General features: G+C 37.4%; 2 protein-coding genes across 7 annotated transcripts in view; one reads left to right on the top strand and one right to left on the bottom strand.

Annotated features, from left to right (window-relative positions):
- Window positions 1-13,556, top strand: part of TFB1M (transcription factor B1, mitochondrial) — a 45,276-nt gene that overhangs the window by 29,807 nt on the left and 1,913 nt on the right. For all 6 annotated transcript variants that reach the window (XM_038394829.2, XM_038394828.2, XM_038394830.2 and 3 more), the window contains one exon: window positions 12,612-12,739. In XM_038394829.2, coding sequence (XP_038250757.1) covers window positions 12,612-12,739 — 128 coding nt within the window. The remainder of the gene's footprint in view (window positions 1-12,611; window positions 12,740-13,556) is intronic.
- Window positions 30-6,301, bottom strand: CLDN20 (claudin 20). Its single transcript, XM_043511233.1, has 2 exons — window positions 6,063-6,301; window positions 30-1,840 (listed from the first exon to the last, which is right to left on the bottom strand). Exon 2 carries the CDS (start codon window positions 1,744-1,746, stop codon window positions 1,087-1,089), a length of 660 nt encoding a protein of 219 aa, XP_043367168.1. The 5' UTR covers window positions 1,747-1,840; window positions 6,063-6,301; the 3' UTR covers window positions 30-1,086.

Raw genomic sequence — 13,556 nt, 5'->3', positions numbered from 1 at the left:
TAAATTTGGTAGTCTCTAAGGTGCCACACATACTCCTTTTCTTTAAACTGACAGTCTTTGTAAACTAAGATGCTGTCATTGACCACTGCTGTGTATGGCATATTGCAGTGGGTTTGATCCATTGGCTTCAATGGGTCTTGGATCAGGCTCTATGAAATTAAATTTTAAAAGGGCCAAAAATTTACAGGGTTCAATAAATAATGAATAAATAACAGTAGGTGAAATACTCCATTAGTTAAAGGCTGGTGACTCTCTTTGTAGAATAAGGAAGATAGAAGTCAAGGAGGATGCAGATTTTTCTTGTGCCTAAATGTGTAGCTTGTAACCAGTGGGTTAAAGCTTCCAAGTATGTCCTCGGTTATGACGACGCTTCTTTTGTCATGTTCATCCTTAAGCCGAACGTTTGTTTGGTGTTAGTTGCCAGCAGTTGGAGACTGCCTAGTAGACATTTCTTTTAAAATAAAAAATGGAACCCACAGCAGGTGGGATTTTTTGGGGCCATTTTTGGCAATATCTCAATGGCAGCGTTCGCTCTTCAGCTCCTGATATGCCAATATACAATGTGGCTGCGTTTTTTAAAAAGAAATCTAGTTACCATGGCAGTTGGGAGCTGGAAATTAAAGGCAGATGTGGCTGTGATTTAAAAGCAATGCATGGGGCTTCACATAGATGGAGAGTTGGTTTTGGTTTGTTTTCGTTAGAATTAAAATAAAATTCTAAAAAATAAATCACAAATTTTGGTACATTACTGATACCTGTATTTGCTGAAAAGATTTCTTTTTGTGATAAACTGTCTCTGCTGTAGCTAACCGTTAGTTTAATTGTACTGTTTAAATTGGTTCCTTTCTCTTCAGAAAATTTCAGTTGGAAAGCCAAAGAACTTGGTTTGAAAAATCAGCACAAAATAGTGCTTGCAGCAGATATTTATGCTTTATTTCCTGCCATCTTTTTTCCTGATTTTAATTAAAAATAAAAAAACCTTGTTAAAATGTAATTGCAGCCCTGACATTAAGAACAGTTAAGTATTTTGTTTTAAAAAAAATCTAAAGTAAACAAAAAAGCCCCAGCTGATAGACATTACTATATTTACACATAGTCCTTTAGGTTGTAGCCTGCATTGTTCTCTTGCAGTGTGGCTGGGAACTGTTGTTGCTTAGTAGGGTAAATCCATGCTCCCTGCTGCTTTTTAAAACAGGAAGTGCAGAAGATCACACCTGCAATGAACAGAAGTCCTGCTGAAATGAATCCAATATAAACAGCTCCTCCTGGTTCATTTTTACTGCTCTCTGGGACTGTTGGGTCCAGAAAATTTGAAATTATCTCTCTTGTGTACCAGGATGTTGGTATCAACTCAAAGATTCCTGCAAGAATGAAGCAGACCCCTCCAGCAAAAGAGGTGTAGCTTTTGATGTCCCTGTCCCCTCCCAACTTTGTGCACTTCATTCCTACTGTGGAGATGCAGATCCCAAAAGCTGATAGGATGCAAGACAGGACCATGGTCGTCCGTGCAGCCTGGATGTAGACAGGGAGGGATAGGACTGAATATTTCAGAGTGCAGCTAAACATCCCGGTGCTGTACCATGTGCAGTCCATCCAGAGCCCTTGCATCTGTGTTATAGCTGTTATGATATTTGAACCCACGTCTGCATTTACTTTCCAGTTGGGCAGTAAGGTGGCTGTGATGGCACCGAAAACACCCAACAAAGCTAGAATAAAAGCAAAGAACTGTAGACCTGCTGATGCCATGATGATTATCTTCTGTCACCTTTGTGTGCCCGTTCCTCTTCTGTTGTAAACATATGTAACTGGCTGATAGCTTCCCAGCCAAGGCTGTAGCCGTCTGTGTGTGACAGAAAAAGGGGAGGAGAAGGGCAGGGGGAAAGAAAGGAGAAATCAGGAAACAAAAAAGCTTGCATTTAAAATTAGAGCTATCTGAATGAGTATCTGAGCATGACCCTGCAGTAGATGAGAAGCCTGCAGAACAGCTGAGCGGCTGTACACAAGGCACTTGAATGTAAATGTTTACAAATGGACAGTGTTTTAGAGATTGATCACAAGAAAGAGCTGCCCTTTCATATGTGACTAAGCCATAAGCTAAAACTTCCTCCACCAAAGTCATGTTTAATGGTAGCATCCAGGTTTTTGGCTTATTAGGCAAAGTGAATGCTGTATATAAAATTATAGAATTTAATAGACATCTGGGGGACAGTATATTTTACTTTTCAAGTACTTGACCTTAATTGTGTAATAGGAATTGGCCTATAGATGTTTATTGATTTTTTTTTTTTAAATATTGATAACCTTTTCTATTTGTTCTAAAATGTTCTTGTTTAAAAATAGCAACCACTCTTGTGTCTGTCTAATACGGTCACCGAATTACAGATTTTTGGGAGGAGTGAAGAGATGGGTTAATTTCATTTAAAATATATTTACAATTAGGCTATCATTTGTGTAAATCTTTTCTGAATTTTCTCTTTAGTTTCAGAAACATGATCCTCAGATCACATGAAGATTTTAGCAGCAGTGTTATGATTGTCAGCACAAACAAAAATAATGATTCAACCGATCCCTCAGTCTTATGTTTCTATATAATGTTGGATCTGTGGTATTTCTGTGACATTAAGGGATTCCAGTCAGTAATTCCTTGTATCTAGTTTTAGGTGCTGAGTGCCATCAAGGCCTGGGGCCTTTGGGAGCTGAGGCTGGTTAGCACCTTGCAAGATCATGCCCAAGTCTTTGCCTTAAAAAGCTTTCCCTAAAATTGAAGCTTGATGTCCAAATAAAGTGTTTGGCCCGAAAACAAACACTTTCCCCCAGTCATTTTAATATTATTGTTTACACTTTTTTATCATAATAAGAAAAAAGAAGAGCAGTTCATAGTGACTTTTGAATTTATTCATCTCCGATCACTATAGGGTTACCAACCCTCCAGAATTGGCCTGGAGGCTCCAGGAATGAAAGATTAATATTTAATTAAAGATTGTCATGTGATGAGACCTCCAGGAATATATCCAACCAAATCTGGCAACCCTAGATTGCTAAGACTAGGAGAAAAAACCTGGGGTTAATTTACAATATACCCTTTGTGTGCAGTGTTGTGGCAGTGTTGGTCTCAGGATATTAGACAAGGTGGGTGAGGTAACATCTTTTATTGGACCAACTTCTGTTGGTAAGAAAACAAACTTTCAAGCTGCACTGAGCTCTTCTTCAGGCCTAGGAAAGATACTAAGAGTGTCAGTGCAACATACTCAGTACTTTTCCCGGGCCTGAAAAAGAGCTCTCTGTAAGATCAAAAGCTTGTCTCTCTCACCAACAGAAGTTTGTCCAATAGAAGATATTACCTCATCCACCTTACTTCTCTGATACAACTTTTAGGCTAGATTCTGTCATCTTTATACCAACTGTACCTTAATCTGGGGTTTATTCCATCTAGATTAATATGGCTTGATCCTGTGTATACGGAAGTCTGTGGCAAGGCTCATAGTGACTTTAGTAGTACAGGATCAGTCCCAATGTGAGTAAGAGGGCCAGAAGACTAACTGCCTTAGGTATTTTTGTGGGGGGGAAATCTAGCTACTGAGGTGGAGATGGGATTACAATTATGCACATTCATCTGGAGAGAGCTGATTCAACAAAAACATTATTTTTACATGTGGAGCTAATGTACATTAGCCTGATTGACATCTGCTACATCTGTGGACAAAGGCCTACAATTAAAAACCAAACAGTTCTAAATATAGTATAGCCCATTTAGGAAGTAATAGATTCTTCTTAAATGAAAGCCTGATTATTATTTTTTTTTTTTCAAATGCATAGTGTGCTCCAGGGAGATAGTAGGAGAAGCCAGTATGTGCTGTCTGCATTTTAAAAAAAAAAAAAAACATACAAAATGTCTGGTGGGACAGCCTTATTTCTTGTCTTGATAAGTTGGGCACTTCCTGGGATGAGAGTGTTTTTGTTTTTTAAAAAGCCTCATTTGTACTATTATATGAATGAGTCATGAACTAAAAGTATATATTTACACATGGGAGCCTGTTGTGTACCAAAGTGTATGTGTTGTGAAAACCAATTATGTATTTAACTGATTAAATACTTACTTTTACAGGGAAGGGAGGGAAGAGGGCATTTGTACCCAAAAGAGTGAAACAATTTTGGAGGCATTCTGTAGCTGGAGTTGATATTGAGTATTTTATACCCTTTTTATAAAATATCATAATGAGGTTAGTTAAATACAAACCTTTTAAAAAATACTATTGAAGTGCAGTTGATGTGTGAAATGATTGATTGTGGGGTTTCACATTTATGTGTCTTGCTAACTTTTACATCAAACTTGCTAATTTCACAAATAAAATTACGATTTTCCTAACTCACCAACCCTACCAGTTCAGCTAAAGATCTGAAAATCAAACCTCTGCACTCTGGGTTGCTCAGCATCCACAATAATAAAGAATCTGTAGTTGGATGTTAGGCCCCAAGAGAGCACTTAAGCCTATGCTTAACTCTATCCCTGTTCAGGACAGCACTTACACACTTGTTTAAATTCCATTAGCAGAAATTCAAGCATAAGCTGCCCTAAAAGGGATGCTTTCCTGAACTGGGACCTTAGTGAAAAGTTCTGTTGATGGACATACCAGAATAGAATCTAGTCACTTTTCCATAATTATGACAGTTGTGCAAAACTAACAAGAATTAAAGGTAATAAATTTGTCACTGAAATCAAACTGTATAATTTTGAATACTCAGGGAACAGAGATGCTGTGTAAGAAAGTGCCATTTTTTTACATCTTCACTTTTCTGACCATAAACACATACCAGCTTTGCTGCTTAGGCTGACACTTTTTAAAAACTCATTGTATTGAAGAGGAATTTTTTTACTCATGTTACAGCTGGAGAGTCAGGTGACATTAACAAAAGCCAGAATCTTTGCAGTAAAGTAATACCAAGGATATATATCTATGAGCGTGGACACAATTCCCTTTAAAATGATTGAATCTTCTGGATGTCAGGTTGAATAGAAATGAGGCCACTTCTGTTTGTCATCCCAAGTAAGGCAACTTGGAGTCGCTGGAGCCTGTTAGGAAGGCCAGGATTAGGCAAAGCTTGCTTTATGAAATTATATCTGTTGTTGGCTGGCTGGGGCTTTTAGGAGAGCCACAGGGAGGGGAGAGGCATCAGTTTGGACTCCTGCAATGTGATTGCTAAGATCAGTGCTTTTTGAACACTTTTAAAAATGTCGTCTGTTTTTTTTCACATGTATAAATGAAAACAAATGGAATTTTTAATGTCAGAGGTTTAAGGAAAAGTCACAAGAAATAGTATTTGGGGAAAGTTGAAGTCAGTGGAACACAAGCTTTTCTTAAATAGTTTGCTATTAATTTATTATGTACTACAAAGTGAAATTAGTTTAGATCAGTGTTTGTATGGAAGCACTACCCATTATAGACTTTTTGGATAATTACTTGATTACTAAATAACGATTAGTGTAGTGTGTGGGATTAGTGAATGAAATTAAAATTTCTGTGTGTAGTTAGCATAGTTTTAGTCATTTAAAAGGCTGTTCTTTATCTTTCCAGACATATAGTTGATACATTAGCCAAATTGTAACAGTTAAAGTACACATTTTAGAAAAAGTGATTCCAGCTTTAACATCAGTAACTCAGGCCACCCAGTCAGAAGACCTCCCTCCCCTTTTTCAGAATCCCTTCAGTTTGCTCAAACTACCAAGAATTCTTCAGCAAAAGCATCTTGCACTAGTTGTAACAGGACCCTGCAAAGGCATGGTGTTGCTTCCATTTACAGGGCTAATTTGCATGGCTAGATCAGCTCAAAACTTTCATTTTAAAAGTGTGGCTTGATCAGCACATTTGGGTTTTGAGTTATCAGCCTTTCTCGCTACTTCGTTTGTAAGTTTCAACATATTCAAGCCTGCAAACATTGCTAGCAGTAGTTGTATATTGTAATTAATAGGTGTATGGTAAATTCCAAGCACTATAAAACCTAGTATAAACACTGTGAACCATAATAAAAATACTATCTTCAATTTCTGTTTGCGTAGCACTTACCACTGAATGTGAGGTCTGAGATGTTTTCTTCACCGTCAGTGCCCTGTAGAAATACAGTTTCTCTAGAATGCAAAGATCTGTTCTTCATATAAAATAGCATTGGTGTTTTATTAAGCAAAAAATTGCTTTGTGTGTTCTTTTTCTCTCTCCTGCCACAAGGGTAGCCCTGTTGCCCATTCTCTCTCTTAGTTCCATCTACCAGAGAATAAAGGACCACTTTGTTCAATGAGTTGTGTTAGAGAAACACTGTTAGTGAGCAAAAGCAAAGAGATTATGAGAAAAACACATGTAAACCCTTTGTCCTAAATACATAATGATATCCAGATCCCATGAGGAACACTATAAACATTTGGCAAATACAGGAAAATTCTTGAGAATCTAGAAAATTTACAGATGTATGCGTTTTAAAGAAGAGATTTTTAGAATGGATTTCAATGGAATTGAGAGTCAGAATAAAGGAGTTTTATATCAGAGATAACCATATATATGATTTTACAGTTCCTAGTAAGATTTATACAGTAAGCTTAATTCATGATTAGAAATATTGCATACAATTCCGTATGATTTTCATATTTTACATACCTTTCATTAACAGTCTTTAGTCTTCTGTGGATCTTCCAGTAGTTGATTGTCTTTCCTTGAACTTGGATGAATGAATAAAGTAGTAACGCTCATGGAGGCTTACATGATAAATGCAGAGCACTGGCAAAGTGGCCCCAACAAGTCAATGTGAAGAAACATGTTAAATCAAAGGGGGGGGGGGGAGGTGAATTCTGGTTGTGCTATGAGATAAAGACGTATAATTCATGAGCTCTGGGGGAACATGGTTGTGTTGCAGGATTTGGGAGAACTTAAAATGCTTTTGTGTTATCACTTTCTTATAAAGAATATTAGGGGGTCATCATATAACCTGGGGGTGACTTTCTTTTGTAACTTAATGAACTCTACGGAGTTAGTATTTTAATGTTGAACCACAATATTACAGTTACTGTGTAATATGTACAACTTTCCATAACCTCTCATAGACCAGAAACGATAAGTAAGTTTTGATCCATAAAGCAGTGACCTATAAGTGTCTTAGATTTAATCAATTTGAGGGCTTTTTGTTGCCTACTTGTAGTCGTCTTAGTTCAGTTCAGTGAAATCCTATAGTGCACCAGATATTTTTTTTTTAATCTTTTGAGTGAATACAGCCTGTAAAACTAAAACTTTTCAAAGAGATGTTGCATCTTTTGTTCTGCTGTTTGAGAGGGGTGAGGGGAATAAGAGGAAATTAAATATACCCCCACTCTCCAAAACCCCACATCAGTGTTGAAGTTCTAACTTTACTGCACAAAAGCAAAGAAATTCCAGGGAAATTTTTCAAATGTTGGGCCTCAAGCTGATGTGATATCAGAATCAGGTCCATTGGTGTTAGTGAGTTGGCACAATTGCAAATGAGAAAAGAATATTTTCCTGAATATCATTTTTCACTAGGGTTAGACCTGAATGAAAACCCCAGATGTGAATGAGACAAACGTTGAGGAAATTAGTTCCGTTTTCAAAATATACAGCTGTCCCTTGTCTCTTATGGTGGACAGCTAAAACCCCAGTTCTGAAAACTCTTGTCTCCTCAGAATGCTGGCTTGTGCCCATCTTACTGAGAGTGAAGGCAATTGATGCCTCTCATTTTGGTGACGTTTTAAAACGTTCTACTTGTTGGGAAAGCAAACTGAATCTCAGAAAGGAGTATCTAGGTTTGCAGTTAGCACTGCTCTACTGCAGACGTGTATTTTCCATAATCTGAATTTTGTTGCTACCGCTGGGTAAGCGGTAGAGTTACTTTACCTGAACAGTGATAACAGACTGGCGCATAAACATATTTTTCTTTAGTTCATTTGTTTTCACTGTCCAGGGAATGGGCAGATCTAAGCTAAATTATATGTTTGTGTCGGAGTTGTTGTATCATGTGGCAGGAATCTCCATCATAGTAGGAGACCCTATGGGAAAGACGGGTGGTAATGAGTGTTGTTACACTGTTGGCAGATCAGTTTATTTCAACTTTAAACATTTTTAGCTTTTATTATTACTTTACTTTATTTTTTTATTTGTAATTATTTCTTGTCTATTAAAAATATTTGGAAAATAAGTAAAAGGAGCTGATAATAAGATAAACAAATGAATCTGTATATTTTAAATGCATTTGTGTACACTACGCTGGCTTATGCTATTCTAGCCCTTTTAATATGCGTAACATAGAAAGAACAGGATAATAATGTATGTAATTTAAAGGAAGTGTCCAATTACAAGTAAAAAGCATTTTCCTTTATCTGTTGCCATAGTAACCAGGCAGTTTCCTAGGTTTCTAAGGCAAATGGTTCCTGTAATTGAGTGAATGCTGAAGAGTGGGGTGTGCGTGTGTGTGTGTGTGTGTGTGTGTGTGTGTGGTTTTTCCCCTAGAAGCTGAAAATACTGCTGGTCAGCTATGAGATTGCAAATTTTCTTCCAAAGGAAAGCTAGTGTCCTTCTAAATTGTAAATTGCATTTAATTTTTTTCTGAAATTTTCTTTACAAAGGTAACTCCTACTTCCAAAATCAAGGATTCATATCTCACTTTGCAGTCATTCTACAAAATGTAAGGGGGGCAGAGTGGATGACCCAAGTGGGGTGTTTTTTTTGTTTTTTTGGCCCTGTTACCTATTATTTTTATGAAAATTGTGTGTTTTATGTCTTGGGTTACATTTTAAACAGTCACCTAATAGTCACTCTGATTGTGCATGTAAAATATGTTTTTGCATATGCAAACCAGCATTTGCATGTTCCACTGCTGAATTTTCCCAGCTAAGTACCCATTTTGCAAATGCAGATTAATTCGGATGTGCATTTGTCTTTTCATGATTTTTTTTTTTTTTTTTTTTTTTTTGGACTACAGCATATACTCCTGGGGCCAAGTTCTGTTTTCAGTTACACTGATGTGAATCTTTTTAATTGATGGGTGGAATTTTTCTGGATTTACTTGAGTGTAGTAACCAGATTGTCATTCCAGTCCAGACCAGTGCTCCATCTAGTCTGACATAGCCCAATAACCAGATGCTTCAGAGGGAGGTGTAAAACTTCAATAGTAGACAAATATGCATTAATATGCCTGTGAAGGACATTTCCTTCTAATCCCAAGCAGTTAATAGTTGGTTTACATCTTATAACATGAGAGTTGATATCCTTTTTATCACATCTAGTATAACTGCAAATAACATTCTTATTCAGTTGAATATTTAATTCCTTTTCAGTGATGCTAACTTCATTGCCACACTGACTCTTGGCATTAGGTTCCATAGGTTAATTATGTATTGTGGTTAATATATACACTTACCTGTTTTAGTTTGTTGCCTTTCAGTGTTATTGGATATCACCTTGTTCCTGTATTGTGTGAAAAGATAAACAAGAAAACTCCGTTGACCTTCTCTCTCTCTCTCTCTTTCATTCTTATTTATGTATCTCTGTAATGTGCCCTTATTCCTCTCCTTTCTACTCTTTTTCAGTATCACCTTATTTGGAACTTATGTAATTTATTTACTGCATTTTATTATTATTCCTATTATCTATATTTCTTTAGTGCCTAGAAGCCCCAACCACGATCAGGGTCCCATTATTCTATATACATACACGTAGTAAGAAACTGGCCCTTCTTTAAAGATCTTAGTCTAAATAGAGAAGATGTACAAAAGGTCTAAGTGGACATGGAGAGCTGCTGTGACCTGCCACGGTCAAATAGCAGGTCAGTAGGAGAGCCAGGACAGAATCCAAGTCTCTTAAGAGTCCCATCCACTGCTTTATCCCTAGGATCACTTGGTTCTCTCTCTCTCTCTCCAAGCCTGTAACTCTCTGGATTGCCCTTCTCTTTCTGCTATATTCTTTTGGAAGCAGGGTTTACAGAAAACTATGAATGCAGTTTTTTCAAGGTGTGGGCATAACATTGTTTGTATTATGGAATTATATTTTAAGTGTTATTCCTTAGTGTTTATCAGCCTAAAATCTTGTTGGTTTTTTTCCCACTGACCCTGTACTTTGAACACAAGTCTTCATTGAACCGTCCAAAGTGAGGCCCAGATATTTTTCCTCTGTGGGACTTTTAATGTTGAGCCCATCAATGTTTTGAGTAATTAAGATGCATCTTCAGCGTGGATTCCCTTGCATTTGTTGCCATTAAATTTCATGTGCAATTTTTGCTCGATCACCTGGGTTTTTAAAGTCCTTCTGAAGTTCCTCGTAATCCATTGTACTCTTGACTCACCTAAAGAATTTTTCCACTTTGCTGTTCACCCTCACTTCCAGATAATTATAGAAATCCTAGGTGGCCCCCCACTATTATAACCTCTTTCCATGTTAAAAAAATATGCCATTTAATCTCTTTGTGTTTTTTGATCAGTTTCTGATTCATGATAGTACTTTGCCTTTCATCCCTTGCCTACGAAGTCCTTAGGGTGACCAGATATCCTGATTTTATAGGGACAGTCCCGATATTTGGGGCTTTGTCTTATCTAGGCGCCTGTTACCTCTCCCCTCCACCCTATCCTGATTTTTCACATTTACTGTCTGGTCACCCTAGGAGGCCTGATCTACCCACAAAACTTGTACTGTTTTAACTATACCACTGCCCCCCTACTGTGGACACCGTTATACTGGTATAAAAGTGCTTCTACCAGTATAGTTATTTGCATAGCGAAGGAGTGTAAGCACCTTTATATCGGTATATCTGCATCTACTCCAGGAGCTGTACAAGTAAAAAACCCCAACATTTTTAAATCAGTACCAAAGCTTTGTGTAGAGCTTTGTGTAAGCTGCTTTTAATAATCTCTTGTGAGACTTCAAACAGAAAATGTGGGTTCAGACAGGATGAGGAGATGCTGTTTAGAGAAACCATACTAGTTTCTTATCATACATTCCTCATCCAATTGTTTTATAACTCTGTATTAAATACAGTTTGCCTAGTTTTGCAAAAAGAAAAGGAGCACTTGTGGCACCTTAGAGACTAACAAATTTGAGCATAAGCTACAGCTCACTTCATCGGAGAGGCTCACTGTTTTGTAATTCCCAGGATCAATTCTTGTGCTGCCCCCCCCCTTTTTTTTTTTTTTTAAAAAAAAAGAGAAGTACAGCATTGGCTGATCTCCTGTTCTCTAATGCATTAACTGATTTTAATGAGAAATTACATATTTTTACTGCTTGGACACTTCATCCTTAAAGTTGAATATACTTTAGTACTAGTGTAATACTAATTTTCAGTCTGATCCCTCTTATAAAGATGTTTTTACTTTGTTGTATTACTTTCAATATTACTTAGATACTCAACTATTATTTTTTGAACAAATTCCTGTTACTCAGGATTAAATCAAAGAGACTCTTGTGTGCTTTAGAACTAGCTGTTTTAAGAAACAGAGTATAACGGAGTAGAATTTGATCCTTTATTTTGAAATTTTACCCCCTACAATCCAATATTCCTTATTATTCAGAATGAAAATTTTTAGCCTAGTCAGTACTCATGGGTAAGTAATTTAATCAGATTAATTTGTCTATGATGATTCTTATGTACAGTAGGAAGTCACTGTTTCATTTTACTTTCAGTACTTTTTTGATGCTTACGTATGAGGATCAAGGCTACGTTATTTCAGGGGCTGTATGCAAACCCAGAACAGTCCTTGCTCCAAAGAGCTTACTTTTTATATTATAAAAAATAAGACTAAAATATGAAACATGTAACACAAGGATTACAGATGAACTGTTGCAAGAACTGTAGTGCACTAGCAGTAACTATGCTGCTCATTCATCATTTGAACTTACCCCCAAACTTGCTCCCTCAGAGTAGCTAAGACTTGTTAAAATGCAACTTGCCTTTGGCTATACTAGAGATTTAAAACATGTTGGCTAACCCATTCAGATGTTCCTCATTGTACCCTAGTCTACTCAAGCCCTAATACCATATGAAACTGAAACATATAATGAAGGGTGAGCAAGATTTGTAATATATAAATATGACTTTCCTCAACTGTCCCTCAGCCTAGCTGTAAATGTTGGCTAATTTCTTCTATATATTATTGGCAGAAATGTGAATTGTGGTGGGTGTGGAAGAGAGGTTATTAGCTTCATGGATTAATTCTGAGAATGTGTTCCAACATGAGTGACACTGGAAAAAAGTACAAAGATGTTTGAGAGAGGAGCAGACAAGCAGATGGTTGAAGCTGGTATCATTGGCAGAGCAGCAGGGGCACGTAGATGTGATGCAATAAGAAGCAAGTGGTGGATCAGTAGGAAAGGGCAGATTTGTGAAGGACCTTGAAGATGAAAGACAAGACCCTAGGGTTGACATTTCACCCTTGAACATGAATAATTGTAATATTTCACAGCTCTGTATCTGCTAGTTATTTTCAAGCCATTAATGTATCTTTTTATGTTATGCCCAATGCTGATTCCTGACACCCACGCTGCTAGTTTAGGAATGGTAAGAATGTACACTGGAGGAGAAAAAATTAGAAAATGAAAACCTGTGCTCACTATTTCTTTTTTTTTTTATAGGTGGATGTGTCAGTAGTGCACTTTACCCCTTTGGTGCAACCAAAGATACAGCAACCCTTTAAGCTGGTGGAAAAGGTCGTTAAAAGTGTTTTTCAGTTCAGAAGAAAATACTGCTGTCGGGGAGTGGAGTAAGTAAATTCTTTAATCAGAATTCTCTTTAGAACAATATTGTTGTTGCCTACTAAATCCATCAAGAATAATGGAGCCTTCGTTACATATTCTAGGTTTGTTCACTTTATGTAAATTTGTACTGCTTACAAGGCATCTGGGTTCATCACATCCAGCTCTGTAAGTAACTGACCCAGATAATGACAAAATAGGTTCTGGACAAGAGCCTGTGTGGGTTGTGTCCAAAAGAAAAGGTCTAAAATTCTGAAGTGAAGATAAATTGATTAAATTATATTTTACTAGCCAGGAACAGGGGAAGAATTATTACACATAGGGAGGTAATAGCAAAAAGTGAGATCACCTCCACTCTGGGCCCTTCACACAGGGTAAAAAAGGCTGCAGTTGTATAGATGTGATAAAAGCCCTATTGTAAAAGCTCGGGGAGAATTGTCCAGTGCAGAAACTGAGGAAGACAGCTGTATGCTATTGTCTGAGTAGTGTTGGGGGCATACCCATATCACAGTCACAGAATGCAATGCTGTAGAGGCTCTGGAGAGCGCATTGCTCACAGGAAGCTGGGGCTGTGCTTCTGTAACTTTAGCCAGCCCTGTTGGGTTGTCTAATTATGTTGAGGATCACTTAGGTCTGTGGAGCAGCCTAGAATTGCATCTGACTCTGGGCTGCAGCAACCACCATATCTCACCATAGCAGGGGAGTTCCATTTATTCTCTGCGGTGCTGGCAGTTGATCTAAACACACAATGCCAGTTTGTCCGTGCTAGTGGCTGCAGACATACCTTTTGGGAGGTGGTAAGTGAACAGGAGGCCAGGCACAGGA

The sequence above is a fragment of the Dermochelys coriacea genome, chromosome 3 (assembly GCF_009764565.3).
Source record: "Dermochelys coriacea isolate rDerCor1 chromosome 3, rDerCor1.pri.v4, whole genome shotgun sequence".
Lineage (NCBI taxonomy): Eukaryota > Metazoa > Chordata > Testudines > Dermochelyidae > Dermochelys > Dermochelys coriacea.
The sequence above is the reverse complement of the archived record's forward strand: the minus strand, read 5'-3'. Positions and strand labels throughout refer to the sequence as shown.

Coding starts and splice junctions, on each gene's coding strand:
- CLDN20 (XM_043511233.1), bottom strand. CDS start 1,746: ATGGCATCAGCAGGTCTACAGTTCTTTGCTTTTATTCTAGCTTTGTTG.